The sequence below is a fragment of the Erigeron canadensis genome, chromosome 9 (assembly GCF_010389155.1).
Source record: "Erigeron canadensis isolate Cc75 chromosome 9, C_canadensis_v1, whole genome shotgun sequence".
Taxonomy (NCBI): domain Eukaryota; kingdom Viridiplantae; phylum Streptophyta; class Magnoliopsida; order Asterales; family Asteraceae; genus Erigeron; species Erigeron canadensis.
Genome location: NC_057769.1, coordinates 7,850,880 through 7,868,743, shown reverse-complemented (window position 1 = coordinate 7,868,743; position 17,864 = coordinate 7,850,880). Strand labels below are relative to the sequence as shown.

General features: G+C 34.2%; 2 protein-coding genes across 3 annotated transcripts; one reads left to right on the top strand and one right to left on the bottom strand.

Annotated features, from left to right (window-relative positions):
* Positions 1-1,125: 1,125 nt before the first annotated feature.
* LOC122583133 lies at positions 1,126-3,762 on the bottom strand. Its single transcript, XM_043755566.1, has 6 exons — positions 3,520-3,762; positions 3,007-3,364; positions 2,647-2,897; positions 2,486-2,538; positions 1,607-2,432; positions 1,126-1,527 (listed from the first exon to the last, which is right to left on the bottom strand). The coding sequence occupies exons 1-6, from the start codon at positions 3,760-3,762 to the stop codon at positions 1,126-1,128; spliced, it is 2,133 nt and encodes a 710-aa protein (XP_043611501.1).
* Positions 3,763-6,153: 2,391 nt separating this feature from the next.
* LOC122582610 (mitochondrial Rho GTPase 1-like) lies at positions 6,154-17,336 on the top strand. Of its 2 annotated transcripts, none has more exons than XM_043755024.1 (14): positions 6,154-6,436; positions 6,526-6,658; positions 6,770-6,919; positions 8,974-9,150; positions 9,322-9,567; positions 10,235-10,303; positions 11,179-11,234; positions 12,670-12,751; positions 13,989-14,200; positions 14,331-14,397; positions 15,063-15,175; positions 16,135-16,285; positions 16,384-16,570; positions 17,023-17,336. In XM_043755024.1, exons 1-14 carry the CDS (start codon positions 6,225-6,227, stop codon positions 17,094-17,096), a joined length of 1,929 nt encoding a protein of 642 aa, XP_043610959.1. In that variant the 5' UTR covers positions 6,154-6,224; the 3' UTR covers positions 17,097-17,336. The 2 variants fall into 2 exon arrangements, with proteins under 2 accessions (XP_043610959.1, XP_043610958.1); XM_043755023.1 differs by having other exon boundaries at positions 6,155-6,436; positions 9,316-9,567.
* Positions 17,337-17,864: the final 528 nt, after the last annotated feature.

Below are 17,864 nucleotides of genomic sequence, written 5' to 3'. Positions count from 1 at the left end.
ATCATTTTCATTCTTTGTGGAGATAAATTCCTGATTCAAAATACTATATTTGAGTAGCATCGGGTCACTATTAAAGTATATTCCAATATATTGTTTTTCATTCTTCCACTAAAGATAAAGATCTTATCTCATGAGAATTTATTAGAATGTATATTCTATTACGCTGAAGACGATAAAGGTATAAGCTTACATTACACTAACCCATCGAAGCAGTTTTAGTTTGTTTTGATAATGCAGGATGATTACAAACAAAGCTGTACTTATATGTGCTTACATCAAGTTTATGATATATCATAAGAGAACAAAATCAACAGATCAACATGAAGATAATGCGTCATGAAATTTTTTTCAACTACTGGAATCGTTTACCAAAGGAAGCTTGTACATAGAATTAATGACTTAAGGAGCTGAAGTGATGTGATCATCAGGGGGAGAAGATATGCGTTGCACTCTTTTTCCCTTGACCATGGTTTTATCCCATTGGGTTTTCCTGGCAAGGTTTTTAATGAGACATCATCCCCAAGCGTATCGAAAGAACTATGTACTCTTTTTCCTTCACTAGATTTTTGTCCCAATGGATTTTTTTCTAGTAAAGTTTTAACGAGGCATATTCTTTTGAGTAATGGATAGCCAAGGGGGAGTATTATAAATCTATTACTAATGTGGCTATCCATAACGTAACCTTTTGTATTCCATCAATTATGTATCCATTAAGTGTATTGCTTCTGAAAAGGGAGAATGCACATCTTTCTTTGCAATTGTAATTGAGAAAACGAAGTCAAAAAATGTTTTCTATAAAACATGTCTTGTAATCTTGATTTTGGTGTGTACTTTTGTCTTTATTTTTAGTCATTAACAACTTGTATCTTTGTTAATGTTGCTTGGAATGAATCAATTTATGTTTGTTTAATTAGCTGCTAAACATGCGTACACAAATTACATGCAAAAGATATTCTGCTGCCAAAAAATGCCAAAAGGTGTTGCTTTTCATACCATAATATATCCACAAAACTTGTGGCAACATTGGACACATAATTAAATGCAAAAGATAATTCAATTTTCAAATAAACAACTAGACAAGCAACAAAAGATATATCCACAAACAACTAGACAACCAACAAAAGATTACTCCATCACAATTGGCTTTGATGAGGTACCACTACCATCCTTAGCAACAACTACCTTTGCCAGCTTCATTCTAGCAATCCTTTGTGATGGGTTTCTACGTTTGGGCTTCTTTCTTTTGTTGGAGGATTGTGACATATTCTGGTCTTCTTGTGTAGCAAAATCATTCTGGTCTTCTTGTGTAGCAAAATCATCCAAATGCTCTTCCACATTGGTGTCCATTTCTGCATTTCTATCCATTTCCTCTTCCATGTGTACATGCTCATCATGTTCTGCATTTCTGTCCATTTTCTGAGGTATAGGATCTGCACCCTCTTCCATATGTACATGCTCATCATGTTCTGCATTTCTGTCCATTTCCTGAGGTATAGGATCTGCATCCTCTTCCATTTGTTGTGTCTCCTACATCATAATATAGTTTTAAACCATAACAAAATATACATTTAAACACTTCTAAAATTACAACACTGCTTTCTTTTACCTGTGCAGCTGAACTGGATGATGGTTTCAGTTTGCATGTCCTCCTGGTATGACCTTTTTCATTGCATATCTTACAAGTCATTTGTCTTCCAACCCTTGACACTCTAATAGGATCTTCTGTTGCATGTCTTACCCTCTTTTTCTTGGGCCTTCCTGGCATTTTCTTCTGGATAGGTGGTAAAGGTGGTTCATTTCTCACCTTTCTCCAATGTGTTGAGCCCCTCACTGGCCTAATTGAGTATGCATAAGCATCTTGCCACTTTGCCTTCTCAAACCATGGACTTACTCCCTCAGTTGGGTCCATTTTGATAAACATATATGCTGCAACAGCATGTACACATGGTAGCCCACTGAGTTCCCACATTCTATAATCACACTTTTTTGTTTGCAAGTTCACATCAAGAGAATCATCTACTTTGTACACTTCATATTCCTGGTATCCACTAACCATAAGCCTCCAATATCTTGCAGATTGTGTTTTCATTACTTCTTTGTGTTTCCTAATTGATGGACATATAGAGTCTTCTAAATCAATAGCTAGCTTACTCATAGTAACTAACCTTTGCATTACATACACCCTAATCTCTTCAAACATGGTAATAATTGGTTTATGTCTAACATCAACTAACTTTGAATTAAAACTTTCAACAATACCATTTTCAAATGTTGCACAGGATCTGTCCATTTGAAAGAATGCTCTGCACCATGTGTTGGGGTTCCTTTCAATCAAGTAGTCATAAGCCATCTGGTCCATGTTCTTGATCTCTTCCATCCTGTTGAGAAAGTGTTCCTCAATTGTTGCATAAGCAGCATCCCAAAACAGATTCCTGTAAAGTATTCCATTCTACTTTTTCTTAAAGTTGGCATATATGTGTCTCACACATTGCCTGTGTTCTGCATTGGGAAGCCATGTACCAACTGCTTCCAACAATCCTTGTGGTAAATTGCATGCAATTATAGTCAAATCTTATGTCCCTGTGGTAAATTGCATGCATAATATATACAATTCTATATTATGTGGTTAATTGCATAAGTTATTACCTTATGTCCATCTGAAAATATAGTCAAATTTGTCCCCTCATTCAAGCTCAAATCATCATGCAATAAGGATAGGAACCAATTCCATGTATCTTTGTTTTCAGCTCCAGCCACTGCCCATGCTATAGGATACATTTGGTTATTTGCATCCCTGCCCACAGCAGTTAGCAACATACCTGTGACTGTTGACTTTAAAAAACATCCATCTATTCCAATTACCTTCCTACACCCACTCAACCATCCATCCTTCACACCTGCAATGAGATAATATTACTTAGTATATAAGTGGAATTTAAATACTGCAATGACATAATATTATTCAGTGTATAAGTGGAATTAAAATACTGCAATGACATAAGATACCTTTGAAGCAAATATACATTCTATTAAAGTATGGGCTTCCATCTGAATCCACATCCAATGCAATTGTTGAACTTGGGTTTGATCTCAAAAGTTCCTGTCTGTAGTCCCATAATTTTGCATAATGCTCTTTTAAACCACCCCCATAATCATGAAGAGCCCAAAGCTTTCCTTTTTTACATTGTCCAAGGGAAACATCTATCAAAAACCTCTCCTTGATATCCCGTTGCAAAGTTCTATAAGTTAACTTACGATCCTCAAGTATCCTCTTTGCATAATGCACTGCAATCCATTTACATGTTACTAAAGGCCCTAAGTTATACTTTCTTAAACAATAATCCTCATCTATTAGTGTTTTGATCTGAAAAGATTTTTCAGATTACATCCATGAAGCCCAAAGTCTAAAGGGGCATAATTTTGTTGCTAACCTCCTAACACTCTGTTTTGTTCTCTTTGGTGACAACACTTCTTTTTGTTTTGGTTTGCTACAATCACCCTCTACCTTGCTGGATTCACCTTTTTTTCAGTTGACCCTTTTCCCATCTTCAAATTTCTTGCCTGTCTTCCTACTATCTTATTCTTATTGCCTTTCTTGCTTGAACACCTACCTTCCTCCATATTTCTATCACATTTCACTAGCAAGGACTGACAGTCATTTTTGTAGTACCAGAACTGGTACCCATTAGCTACAACATAATTAACCAAAGAAAATTTCAGTTGTTCTGGTGATTCAAATTTCATTCCCAGAACTGGTTTCATTTGGTTCCAAGGTTGGGATGGATCATGGGGAGGATATCTTACACCATCTTGAACTCTATACTTCTTTATCTTCTTCCTCATCTTTTCTTAACCCTTCATTGTTGCTCTTTCCTTCTCTAACCTTCCTATTCATACGAATATAATTACCATCACATAAAGAGTACAAAAACTTATCCTTCAATTTTCTATTAGGAATCTTAACATGTTCTTCACCTTCCATATCAAGTTCTATATATTCTGGCACATCTTTTCTTATCTCAAATTCATCATCAGAATCGGAATACTCAGGATCACTAAAATAGGGTATATCTTTAATCATTTCAATGATATTATACCCAGAATTCTTAACATATATATCCATTTGATCACCATTAGCAAACCTTGTTTCAATAAATCTCTTCATATCATCATCATTCTTAAGCCCTAATACTTGTGTAACTGGTTGGGAAGGAATTTTGTAATATAAGTTCCACTGGGCATGACCAGGAGACATCTTACGAACAAATTCATACAACTCCTTTTAAGAAAACCCACTAAAATCAATGTCAATAACAACATGTGTGATACCACCATGATACCGAAAAGGACAGTAAATAAAAACTCCATCGTGATTGAAATTAACACTTAACATTGACATTGTGATTCAAAATTTGTTAATAAAAAAAGAAAATTTTTTGTTATATTGTGTTTAGGTGATTTAGGGGTTACTATATGAAAATTAGGGTTTCAAAAATTAGGGATACATACCGTTAATTGGGTTATGAAACACCACACTTCTTTGAATCTTCAATTAGGGATACAAGAAAATCATTCAATTAGGGTGGAATTTATCGCAGAGATTCTAGGGCTTTTTGAAGCGATTTCATCGTCGGGTTGGAATTGGGGGAATTGGGTTTGATTTGGGATATATTTTCTGATATATATATTTTGTTTTTTTTTATTTTATATTACTGTACACGTAATATACCTTTATTATCCGTAATATCCACGTAATTATTTAACTAATGGAAAGTGGAATTAACCGGCTATCACCGGTATACCGGTCATCTTTTGGTCAACCACATAAAAGTTGGAAAAGTATATGGGTGAACCTCTATAATAAACCAGTTGGATGGACAACCATGTAACTGAGGAAAAGTACGTTAGTCATCAAGTGACTAAACCCTTTAATTAATTAAACACTATTAAACTTTTAATATAGTTTAATTATTTATTTAATGATCATTTTAATTAATATATTACTTTAATATACTAATTAATAATATAGAGTTACAATGTCATTTCGTGTGACCCCGTAGACTTAAATCATTTCCGGACATACGTTCATTTTACGTGATCATATACTAACAGGGCAAACCTAAGAGTATGACAAATGACCTTCAATACACCAAAGATAACGGTGTATTATATAAATCCTTATAGAGGTCTTTAGACATTTCATCAAACATCTTACATGCATCATCAAAAACAATAACAATTATACATCATTGTATTGATATTATCAATATCAACAACAAAAATAAAAACTGTAAAAATAGAAACGTAGACTTAAATTAGTTAAAAGTAACAAACTCTCAATATTAAACTATGTTCATCATAATTATCAACGAAATATTTATAGCAGTTGAGAACATGTCCGAAACAATAGCAAAAACAACTTAGAAACATGTACTAATTGTATAATCCCTACCCAATGACTTCGTAGAAATTACCATAATTTCATAATGAGCCGAAAAATAAAAGCAAGTAGCAACTAAACTTGTGTGTTTTTTTCTAGCCTCAAAAGTCAAAATTCACAATTTATACTGGTATTAAGGAAGTACAATGGTTGATCAAAGAATGTCATGAATATCATGTGCTAAATATCATTATAATTTCTAATGTTTGAACAATACATTATATCTCAATATTAATAGATAATTGTATTTCTAAGCAAATAATGTGGAGTAATTTTTTTTTCTTTTTTGAAAAGGTAACTTTCATAATTCCGAATGAATACGAGTGTAACTTAAAGATTATATAATATTTTTTATATTTTATTATAAAATTTCGTAAAATGCTACAGATAATATAATAAAATAAAATTTCAAGAGTAAAGCACAAGTCACCACCACCAAAAAAAACTTACCCCTCAAGAAACATTTTCTTACAAATTCTCGTCCAAACCCCACATTTTTCCCATCAATTTCTCCACTCTCTGTCTCCATCGTTTGAAATTTTTTGACTTTCTATATTATAATTTTCTTACAGGCAGGTATTTATTCATTTTAATTTAATATTCTACTCTACTATTATTATTAGTTAAATAATAACTAATTAATTAGATCTAAAATCAACAATATATACATACACACATATATATGTATAATAATAAATCATAATATAATTGCTTAATCTTTCAGCTTATTATTATTATATGTGAAATTGTTTAATTGCAGCTAAATCAGATAAAATAAAATATAATGTCCGACGCTTCAGTAAGGATTCCAGGTCGCCGGAGCTATGTACGTGTAGTGGTGGTCGGTGATCGTGGCACCGGTAAATCAAGCTTAATCGCCGCAGTTGCGTCGGAAAGTTTTATCGAAAGTGTCGCGCCGGTCCTTCCGCCAACTCGATTACCGGCCGATTACTTTCCTGATGGCGTTCCGGTTATAGTTATTGATACTGCATCTAGGTTTGTGCCTTTTTTTTTCCTTCTTGAAATATATATATATATATTGATTGTAGCTATATGTTTATGTATGTTTATATATATATTTATAGTTTGGAAGGTAAAGCTAAGTTAGAGGAAGAATTAAAACGAGCCGATGCGGTTGTGGTAACATACGCTTGTGATCAAACTGAAACGCTTAATCGTATTAGGAATTTCTGGCTTCCGGAAGTTCGTCGCCTTAAGGTTAGTTATTTGTATGTAATGAATGATGAAATAAAAATGGAAATTGAGAGGTTTTGATTTGATGTTATGTGTTTTTTAGCTATTGTTGTGTATGTGTGTATGTGTGTATAGGTTAAGGTACCGGTGATCGTGGTAGGTTGTAAGACGGATTTGCGTGATGAAAACTATCCAATTAGTTTAGAGCATGAAATGGCTCCACTAATGCAACAGTTTAGAGAGATTGAAACTTGTATAGAGTGTTCTGCAGCTGACCTTCTTCAGGTATGTTATCGACTTAGCGTGGTTAGGTTTGGTATAATTGCTTAAATGTTGACAATTTTCTTTAGGAGTTCATGTTTACTGGCAATATGTAATGCGAAATTCAGATTAGTGGCTATGAATTTAGAGTTTTGACCAGCCTGTAGTCAAGCTTTCAACTTCCAAATGAAGCATGTATTGCACACAAGGTTTATAGTTTAGGCAATGACTATATATATATATATATTCGGGTTATCATTTATGTGCTTAGAAATGTATCCAAGCATTGCCCAATATCTATACTTGTATCCAACTAAGTGTTGCTAATATGTGCATCCATCTTTTTAATTTTGCTATTACATATATCTCTCATTGACAGAAGAAAAAGGAAACAACCAACTACTTGACTTAAGAAGAAATAATCCTATAAACATAAGTACACGTTGAGGTGTTCTGATTGGCCTATTGGTACCCTCCTCTTCATGTTGTACGGAACCTTGTCCTCAAGTAGAACTAATCCTATAAACATATGTGTTCAAAGATTCATCACTTGATTTATTAACTTACCCTTTTTTTTTATTGATTATATGTGTTCAAAGATTGCCTGTCCTTTATTGATTATATAATATAACCAGGGGTGACGGCCTTTTACCAGAAAAAAAAAACTTTCCCTTCTAAAATAACGATTGTGGCCCCTTTTCATTCGTGTACGCTGGTCAATTTCTCATGAAACATTAAACGTATTCTTTAAGCCCTTCATTTCTGCATCTCATCCCGTGTGAGTCGTTTCTTAGTTGTGGTTGATGTGCTTTTTATTGGTGGTGATATGGTTCATGGTTGGCTCCATGCAAGGTTGGGTAAATCTCTTTATAGAGCTAGAAGAAAACTCTCCAAATTAAGATTGTATGAAAGTGACTCCTTAAAAGTCTTTCTTTTAATCGGATGGAAGTAAATTCACTGACACTAAGAATGAAATATTTATAATTGCCCATCTCTCATCATAGCATCCTTAATGTCTTAGGTTCGAACATCCCTGTGCCATCCGAAACTAACCCACCTATAAATGTGCAGACTAAATCCCTTTGTGACCATCCTTTTACATGATTACCAAAGATATCCTGAGTTGTCTGAACTTATTCTGATAGTCATAAGTTGAGCCGAGTTCTGTGATCTTTGATAATTCTCCATAATAGTATTCACAATCTGTAGGACCAAATATCCATATAACGTATCATTCTTATTTTTTATTCCCCCTACATGGCTACTGCTACCACTGGCTGGCTACACCTTGCAGAAGGTAGAAGCTAAAGAGACCTTTTTAGTAGTAGGTGCATTTTGGTATTCAAAGAAGTAATCCACTCTTGTAAACCATTAAGTGTGATCATCTCTGTAATAGCTTGGATTTAAGTTTGGCCAAGTTGGAAGAGTACATTGGCTTTCTTCCATGCTTGTGTTCTTCATTTTTCTTGTGGTTCATATCTCCCTTGTGGAAAAGAACCGTCTCAGAAATATCCTAAAAGTGTTGCATCTTGTCATCGATGCCAAATTTCATCTGCTGAGCTGTCCCTGTCCCAACCCAGACTCCAAGTTTTCTTTGCAATCTTTGTTGGTTTCCATAGCTCTGATACACAGGAGAGGTCCCAATCAAAGCTAATATAGATAATTGATTTGAAAGTTAAGTTCAACTTATGGAGAGAACTACCCAATAAGTTATTAATTAATTTTCTTTCCTCCTTCGTAATTACATAATAGAGTTATATAGATATACGGAATATAAACTGCCCTACATGTATGCTGCTACTTTTTTAAAAACACTTTTCTGTATTTACATTCAACAAAAATATAACACCCTTCTAATTTGCCTCCTGCATTTGTGTTTTTTTGATCGGAAATTATTGTAATATTGTTTAGAGATCGTAAGGACCCTTGCACCACCAGCTTGAGCTGTTGTACTAGTGAAGTAAGATCATCTGGTGATATTGTTAGAATGCATGAATATTGTTTGTCATATCTTGTTCATACATATCATAGTCTTGTTATGTTATTAGACCACAAGCTCATTTTATCTTGTTGTATAGATACCTGATGTCTTCTACTATGCTCAAAAAGCAGTGCTTCATCCAACAGCACCTTTGTTTGATCAAGAATCTCAAACTTTGAAACCCCGATGCATAAGAGCATTAAAAAGAATTTTTGGTCTTTGTGATCTTGATATGGACGGTGCCCTAAGTGATAGCGAGTTAAACGAATTTCAGGTAATATGTCTTCTTCTATCTTGCATAAACAAAAAAGTTTTAAACTTTTATATAATGATGAGTTTCTGGATAACTTCTAAATTTTCTATATAGCCCATCTGGCAACAAAAGTTATTGCTATTTCTGTATAGATATAACTAATTGTGTTTGTGTTTCCTTTGAAAGATCAAGTGTTTCAATGCTCCGCTACAACCTGCTGAAATAGTGGGTGTTAAGAGAGTTGTTCAGGAGAAGGTGCCTGAAGGGGTCAATGAGCGTGGGCTTACCATTGCTGGATTTCTTTTTCTTCATGGCCTATTTATTGAAAAAAGCCGCGTTGAGACAACGTGGACTGTTTTGCGTAAATTTGGTTACAATGATGACATTGAACTCCGGACGGAAAATCTTCCTGTTCCATCTAAAAAGACTCCTGACCAGGTTATGCTCCTATTAACTTCAAGTATCTCAATATAATCAGATGTTTATATACTTTTAGTTTACTTTTGTTGCTTTTTGATTTTTACATAGTCTACGGAAACATTCATTTGACAAGTACGGAAAACTTTGATATAGGCTTGCTTTGCTTGATTTGGAATGGATCATACATTGTAGAAGGATATTTCACTTTTTGATTTTTTTTATTTAGTAATTGCTGCAAGTATGGGGTTTCTCAAGAAAACATTAACAAATTAAGTTTCCAATTAAAAAGCTGTTATGTGTACTCATGAAAATGCATACAATACTGGAGCTGCAATAGAATCGTAATAGACTGATAGCCAGAAGCAAGTTTTGACAATCTGATTCAAAAAAGGTTATTTAAATTAAAATGATCTATGAAGATGTTATGGTGGCTTGTAGGAGTTTTTTATATTCTGTACATTTGCATACATTATCTTTTTCTATAGTTAATGTACTAGCATTCCCAGCTGTAACTTTGAGTCTGTAAGACAAAAGATCTTGTAACTATGACGGGTTTGGCATTGAAGACATGTGTTATCCCATAATAATACCTTGTTGAGTTGTAGTTGTATACATAGATGGTTTTCAGATATAATATTACAGAAATAATACCCATAGTAATCATTCAATGCTTGTGTTCGTGTAGAGTGTTGAGTTAACTAGTGAAGCCGTGGACTTCCTGATGGGAATTTTCTTTTCTTTCGACTCTAATAAGGTACACCTTTCTCTCACCTTTCATCTACTTCTGAACTGCTTTGGTTGATGTTCTTTAAAATCCTTAACAATGTGATTCCTGCTTTTTTTGGTCTTCCATTTTGCTCATTTATTTGTCCTGGGTAAAGCTGGTTTCACTAATCAATTTTAGATGGTACAGCTGTTACCTTCTCCAGTGAAGGAGCGATGATTTTTACGAGTATTTTCATTTTGTGACTCTGTAAATTTTTTTCATTATAACTGTTGGAAACATGAAATAATGGTTTCTGTCTTTTTGGACTTCCATTTTGTTTAGTTGTTTGTCTGGGCTAGCCTAGTTTTACTAATCCAAAATTTGATGGTTACAACTGCTACTTTCTCCAGCGATTGACTGATGATATTTAAGTGTATCTTCATATTTAACTGTATAGATTTTCTCCATATTAGCTTTATAGACATTCAGTAGAGCGACTTTAGAGTATTTGAGACTTGTACATGCTTGTACAACCTACTTAAATGTATAGTTACGAACGTTTTCCCAATGCAAATTGTATTGCCTTTCCCTAGATGGTATTCCTTCTTTGTTTTTGGTGAATGTTTTTCTGTCTTTTTTGACTGGAAGCAAAAGGAACCAATACTTTTGATAATGTGACCTTATGGCTGACATCATAAACAGTCGTTCATCTTACACTATTGTTGTTTACCCATAGATTTTACACTCGTACAAGTCGAGCAATATAGACCTACAAACTTTGTGCCATTGTAGTAAACTTCCAATCTTAGCTTTTAAAGCTAGAATATTTTTTATTTATTTATTATGTGCTTTAAGGTCACATACTGAAACGTTTAGCTGATATACCTTTATGTGTATCACATGCAAACTTTTATTCCTGCTAGGACGGAGCTCTACAGGATTTCGAACTTCATGAACTGTTTGGAACTGCACCAGAAAGGTCTGTCGTGGTTTTCCAAGTTTTCATTTAATTGTTTATTCTTTTTCATCTTTTTTGTGTTAAATGTTGTATTTGTTTGTCTTGCTTTGCGTTTTTTTATAGTTATATTACTGGTGGACCGGTGGTGAGGTTTTTTATTTTTAGTTGCCATTCTAATGTAACTGCATGAGTTAAGCTGTATTCATTCAGAGTTCTAGATTAATATGCTTAATGGGTTCATCTGTAAGTGCTTATTAGTTTGCCCTAAATTCAGCTTTTTGGCATTATCTGGATAAACAGGTCTTTGGCTTTTAGTTTTATCTAAAAAATCAAATCCAAATCTTTGTTCAATTTAATTATATATGCTAGTGGGTATTCAAATACAGTTGTTTTCCATGTATGTAGCTATGTAGGAATCTTTTTTCTTTGGTAATCAGTTTGGACTGTTGAAGGTAGTGGCACTTTAGATGAAAATTATCGTCTAATAGGCAACGAAAGGTTGTTTCATAAGTTTCTCTTCAATAAAACCGAAGTTATGAATAGGGTTACCAAAAAGGAAATTTCCCGTCCAAAATGCAAGATCTTAGGACACTTATATCTATACTTCTATACTATATTATAAAAGCAAAAAGTCCCTGTCTAAATTTTAAGTTTCAACATTTACTTTTCCAAAATGACCCCCTATCAATTCTATATTTACCTAAAATAACTATATTACCCTTTCTCTGTCTTCAAATCCTCAAATCTCAACCAAACATTTTTTTTCTCTCTCTTCCATAAATCATTTATTTCTCCAATTCATTCAAAATCTTTTATCTCAAAAACAGTAAATCAATAAATCATAAAAATTATATGGGTGTTCTTAAAATTTCATGCTCTTTCATTAGAGATGTCATTCGATATACTTTCGACAAGTTATATGGGCGGAGCCCGTACGGCTAAGACATTTGGCTATCACACTCTATGACCTATCACCTTTTATGACCTATCACACTCTATGACCTATCACCCCATCATCTCACCGACGCAACGTGCGGGTACTTGCTCTCGTTAGTTCAAAAGGGAGTAAAGGTTAATTGCTATAGGAACTTGCAAATTATTCGATTTATAAACTACCTATTTATGTAAAAGGCTACAGTGTGATTGTGTTTTTAAAGCCTATCACTTCATGAATTAAGATAACAGGAAATACATGCTAACAACATGAACCAAAAGTGAATCAGTACTAGTTTTTTGAGTGCTTCCATTATGAAAGACTCTGTATACTAAAGACGATTGATTGGAAGGTGCTATGAATTTGCTTGGAAGCTGAATCAGTTGAGTTCTATACTAACTTCTGGGATCTTTGATAATAAACATGAGTATCTTTTTTTTCCCTTTTTGTGTGTATGTGTGTGCCATTTTCTCTTCTTAGCAGTAATTTCTAATCCGTGTGTAATCTATATTCTCTTTTCAGTCCTTGGGATGAAGCTCCATATAAGAATAGTGCAGAGAGAACCGAATTTGGGGATTTAAGACTTTCTGGGTTTCTTTCCCAGGTGTGTGATTGCATCTTAAACCATAGCTCAAACATTTTGCCTTGTTCCTTTAAGTGTTTATTTTTCTTCTGATTTTCATCTGTTTGTTTTATTTTCATCTACTCTGTGTTCATATTTTAAAATATTTTTTGCTGGTCTGCTGAGGGATTCAAGTTCTCTGGCATATGCACACTGAAAAATGACCCTGGGAGCAGCCATAAAATAATTGTTAATAAAGGGACATCTACTTGTTTTATTACAGACACTCATGTTGCGTAAATTTCTTACTAAGTAAAAACCAGTGATGAATTTCCTGAGTATTTTTGTGTGTGTATTTACATAAGACTTCACTCAATGAGAGTATTTGTTACATCCATTAATAACACAAATGCTAGTCACTATTTATTGGATGAGAAGGAAAATGGATTGCTACATGTGAAGTTAACGGATTTTAAATGGGTCCTTTTATACATTTAATATGATTTTGTCGGAAAGCTACACATCACTCCAGCAGTACAGGTAGAGATGCCTATGTAATAATACAACATACATTTGGATAGTTAATATTCTATTGCTATTATTAATAAAGTAATATTTAGTGTAGGAAAAACTGCCTTCTGGAAATGTCCATTTAAAGGTAATTTGATACTCCAAACTAAGTTCCAGTGGTTGGTGGTTCTACTCTAGCTGTCCTTGTATATTTCTTGAAACCACTTTTATTTTAAGATATATGAAATAGTGCAGGAAAGATACTATAGTTATTCCATTAAATTATGATATATCATATCAGTTTGAGCATTGGCATCTTGAGTTAAGAAAATGGCTGTTTGTAATAGCTTTCTTCAGTATGTTTGTCATACTACCTAGGTTATACTATAGTTATTCCATTAAATTAGGTTATACTACCTAGAGTGTCATTGTACATTGTCCCCTGCTCTATACCTTCTACTAGAATTTTCATACATATCTGACATACTAAGTTTTGATAGAAGATTCCAAATCATTTATGGAAAGATCGGATCAATCCAACCTGATTAACCCATATAAAAAGTCTACTTGTGTTTCACTAAAACTTGTTTTGATCTGTTACCAACCCCATCCGTCCTATCCATATTGTGGTGTCTCCCTTCTAGTTGTTCTTAAATGTTCATGGCTGAAGGGTTTGATAGTGACTCTATTGGATTTCAGGTATTGTATCACTTGTGATAGACTGTTAGTTGTATGCCCAGCCTTACTGACATTATATTCATGGTTGCAGTGGGCCCTAATGACATTACTCGATCCAGCAAAAAGTCTGGCCTATCTTATATACCTGGGATATCGTAATGATCCTGCGACAGCACTTCGTGTTACTAGGAAAAGAACCTTAGACATTAAAAAACAACAATCTGACAGACATGTATTCCAGTGTTTTGTGTTTGGACCCAAAAATGCTGGCAAATCTGCGCTATTAAATTCTCATGTTGGAAGGTGCTCTTTCTAAGCATTTCTCTTTGAAAACCTCTGCTAAATGTTCAGAGTTGATTTGTCCACTTCACAAACTTCTTGAAAGAGCCTTTTTGCTGTCGTAAGTTAAAGCTCGGTCTCAATTTATTTGCAGGCCTTTCCAGAACTCATATGGTTCGAGTAATCAATGCTATACAGTCAATGCTGTAGATCAGCTTCGGGTGAGTGTTTACTGTAAAGTTTTGTGATGTTAGAAGCATAATTAACTATAGAGTATCAAATAATAATCATGTCTTGCTTATTTGCCTTATTCTTGTTGGGTGTCCAACTGTCCATCTACCCATTCAGGACAGTCCTAAACTTTCAATGGATAGATATTAGAAGCTGAAAGCCAGTTGGTAATGGGTTGAAACAGGCTGAGGTCAAATGTGCAATTATCGGCAGAGGGCAAGATGACCTGAAACATTGATGTCTAAAATTTTACTTTTCTGACATAGCCGTGTCTCAAATATTTCAACAACGATAAAAAAAAATTTGAGGAAAATTATTTGGCAGGTTTTATTGATTAAACATACACTTCATATACTTATGACCCGTTTGACCTGTTTCCTTTTATGCCATATATGATTTTCTCACCCATTTGACCCGGCAGAGATGAATATAAACCAAAATGGACCCATCCATAAGTAAGGGGGTCAACGTTTTCACAGCTAAATTTCTGCTAGTAAAAGGTTGTTCTACTGTCTCAAGGGTAAGACTCAAAGTACATCTGCAGCCTGTTTTGACTTGCTTCCTGACTTCAATGTAAAGTGATGACAAGAGGAGAAATTATATCAATAGCTTCTGCTAAATCATAGGGCTCGCTTGATATTTTCTGATTTTTCAGGGAACTAAGAAGACTCTTATAATGCATGAAGTTCAAGAAGACGATGTTAAGCAGTTCCTCTCGAGTAGGGAGTCCCTGGCTGCATGTGATGTAGCGGTTTTTGTTTATGACAGGTGAGCTCCTTGCACCATGTTAACAAGACTTACTGTCTGCTCATACATTTTTTAAGAAAGGCTAATAAAAATAGAAGAGAAAACATGTCTATACCTTAAGTTATTAGACTACTATTTTTATATGTAATGAAATGTTATTCAGATCATGAGTACATTATATATCATACTCTGGTACAATAAAAAAATAAAAGAGAAAACATGTCTATATCTTAAGCTATTAGACTGTACTATATTTACTTTCAATGTAATGTAATGTTATTCAGATCAAGTCTAATAAGTACATCATATATTATACTCTGATACAATCCAAAAGACTTCCTGTCGAAAACTACCTAGAAGATGTAAGATTCCACCTCAGGTACTTCGGCTTAACAGTTTTGTGGTGACCCGTTAACCCTGAGGTTGTGGTTCAAGTCCTGCTTAAGACTAAAATGTGTAAATGATAGGTGGTTAAGTGTGTTTTAAGTCAGTAACCCACTAATCAAGAGCCAGGCGTTGACTGATCAATCGAATAGAGATGTGGCAGAATAGGAGGTTGGGTAACGGGTCAAATTGGGTGAAAAAAGGTAATTCTAATATGTGGGTCAATTCAGATCCGGTTCTGTTGGGCCCAATTAACATTTCTTGTATCCAGTTTCCTTGGACATTTGTTTCCCCGTGTTTTTTTTTGAAGGGGGAGTTGATCAGGTTGAGTTGACACAAAGACACTTTTCTTTTTCATTTCTTATGAAGTTATTGTTTTCTTAATTATCATTATTACAAACATTAATTTACTTTTTCAAAGAAAGAAAACCTTTGAAGACTGTATGCATCACTAAAAAATGACTTGCCTTATAAACCTAGTGACCCTTGAGCAGTTCAATTTTCTGCTAGTTTGTTCAATTTTACCCCCCTTGAGATAATACAAATCCAAATTGATACTCATAAGTTACTGATACTTAATCAGTTGCTTGTTACAGTTCAGATGAGTACTCCTTGAAAAGAGCATCAGAACTGCTTATGGATGTAGCCAGGCGAGGTGAAGACACTGGTTATGGCGTGCCTTGTCTCTTCGTTGCTGCCAAGGATGATTTGGATTCTTACCCAATGGCAATAAGGGATTCAGAAGCGGTAATTATTTAATCACTTTGTAGAGATTTATCATGTTTCTGAGTTTTCAAATATGAACTTCATGCTCACAGCCTTATTTTTGCAATCCTTTTCTCTAGATCTGTCAAGAAATGAAGATAGATGCGCCCATCCGTGTCAGTGTAAAGGAAAGTAATATGAATAACATCTTTTGGAGAATTGTGAGCACAGCTGAACGCTGTTATTTGAGTGTTCCTGAAACCGAATATGGAAGAAACAAGAAACAATATCATCTCCTTGTTAATCGCTCCCTTATGTTTGCCTCAGGTAATCGTTTAATATTGGTTTTCTTTAGATAAAACACCAGAGGTGGCATAATGAGCAGTCAGGCAGGTTGGGAACCGGTCAACATGGGATTGACTGACCCCAAACATATTTTGACAAAAAGTGTAAATATTGTTATAAATAAATAGTCAGCGTCTCTGTTTTGGTATAAAAATTTATATTATTTTTATAATGGTTTAAAGAGAATGATTCAGACATTTTGTGCATTACACACACACACTCTTTAGACAATTTTCTAATTGTTCAACCCGTTTGATCCGTTGCTTAAGCTACTTTTTATAATATGACCAGTTTGATCCGTTACGGTGAAACATAACCTTAAGTAACCATTCGTAAGTAAATGATTCAATGTTGCCACCTGTACATCAAACCGTTTCTGTCCTATTTATTCAATGCCAAGCTTTTATTGATATATGTTTGACTACTACTTGCAGTTGGGGCTGCTGCAGCCGTAATTGCCTTAGCTGCATACCGAGTGTATTCTTCAAGGAAAAGTCACCCCAGTTGAATTAAAGCATTAGCATCTTGATCCTGGCTCCAGCTGCTGCAATACAGGAACCAAAATAAGGGGTTGGATGCTTAACATTGTCCCCGCCATTTTTTTAAATATATATTTGTACAAAAAATAGTTTCAAATCTGCCCTTCATTACCAGTTTTTGCCGTCATTAAGAACTCCATTATGTTAATATCTCAAGTTCTCTATCATTTGACCAGTTTTGTATTTGGCTAATGTTGGAATCTTTAGTATTTGGCTCGTTTCTTTTCTAGCTAATGTCAAGTATTTTGCTCGTTTTACAAAGCTAATATTCGAATCATAAGTATTTTGCTAGTTTAGCTAATGTTTGAAATGAAAGTGTTTTGGTCATTCACTTGCACCTAATGTCTGAATCTCAAGTATCTGGCCAATTTTATTTTTAGCTAATGTTTTTATTTTGAAGATGACCCGTTTCATATTGATCTTAATATTGCATTTATTAAGTATTTGGCTCATTTTCATATTTAGATCTGAATGGTGAAGTACTTGCCAATAAAACCAAATTAGTCCTTTTTCTTTTATATATATGAAATGAATAGAAATTGTTGGTAGCCATATTAAAGATGACACGTAGGGTATTATTGCAAGTGTGGGCATGTTGTGTAAGGAAAGCTTTTCAGCCATTTATATTCAGGGGTTTGTTTTTTGCGGCAATTGGAGATGAAAAAGGATGAAAGTTAAGATACTATTGGCCAGATTTTCAGGGCCTTTTAATCTTTGAATGATAGAGAGAAGTCAAT

Excerpts from the sequence above, each read along its gene's own strand:
- LOC122583133 (XM_043755566.1), bottom strand. The coding sequence starts at position 3,762 with ATGAAACCAGTTCTGGGAATGAAATTTGAATCACCAGAACAACTGAAA. Across the intron at positions 3,365-3,519 it reads AAGGGTCAACTGAAAAAAAG|ATCAAAACACTAATAGATGA; the intron begins GTGAATCCAGCA and ends AAATCTTTTCAG. Across the intron at positions 1,528-1,606 it reads CATCCAGTTCAGCTGCACAG|GAGACACAACAAATGGAAGA; the intron begins GTAAAAGAAAGC and ends ATTATGATGTAG.
- LOC122582610 (XM_043755023.1), top strand. The coding sequence starts at position 6,225 with ATGTCCGACGCTTCAGTAAGGATTCCAGGTCGCCGGAGCTATGTACGT. Across the intron at positions 10,304-11,178 it reads TTTCTTTCGACTCTAATAAG|GACGGAGCTCTACAGGATTT; the intron begins GTACACCTTTCT and ends TATTCCTGCTAG. Across the intron at positions 14,201-14,330 it reads TTAAATTCTCATGTTGGAAG|GCCTTTCCAGAACTCATATG; the intron begins GTGCTCTTTCTA and ends ATTTATTTGCAG.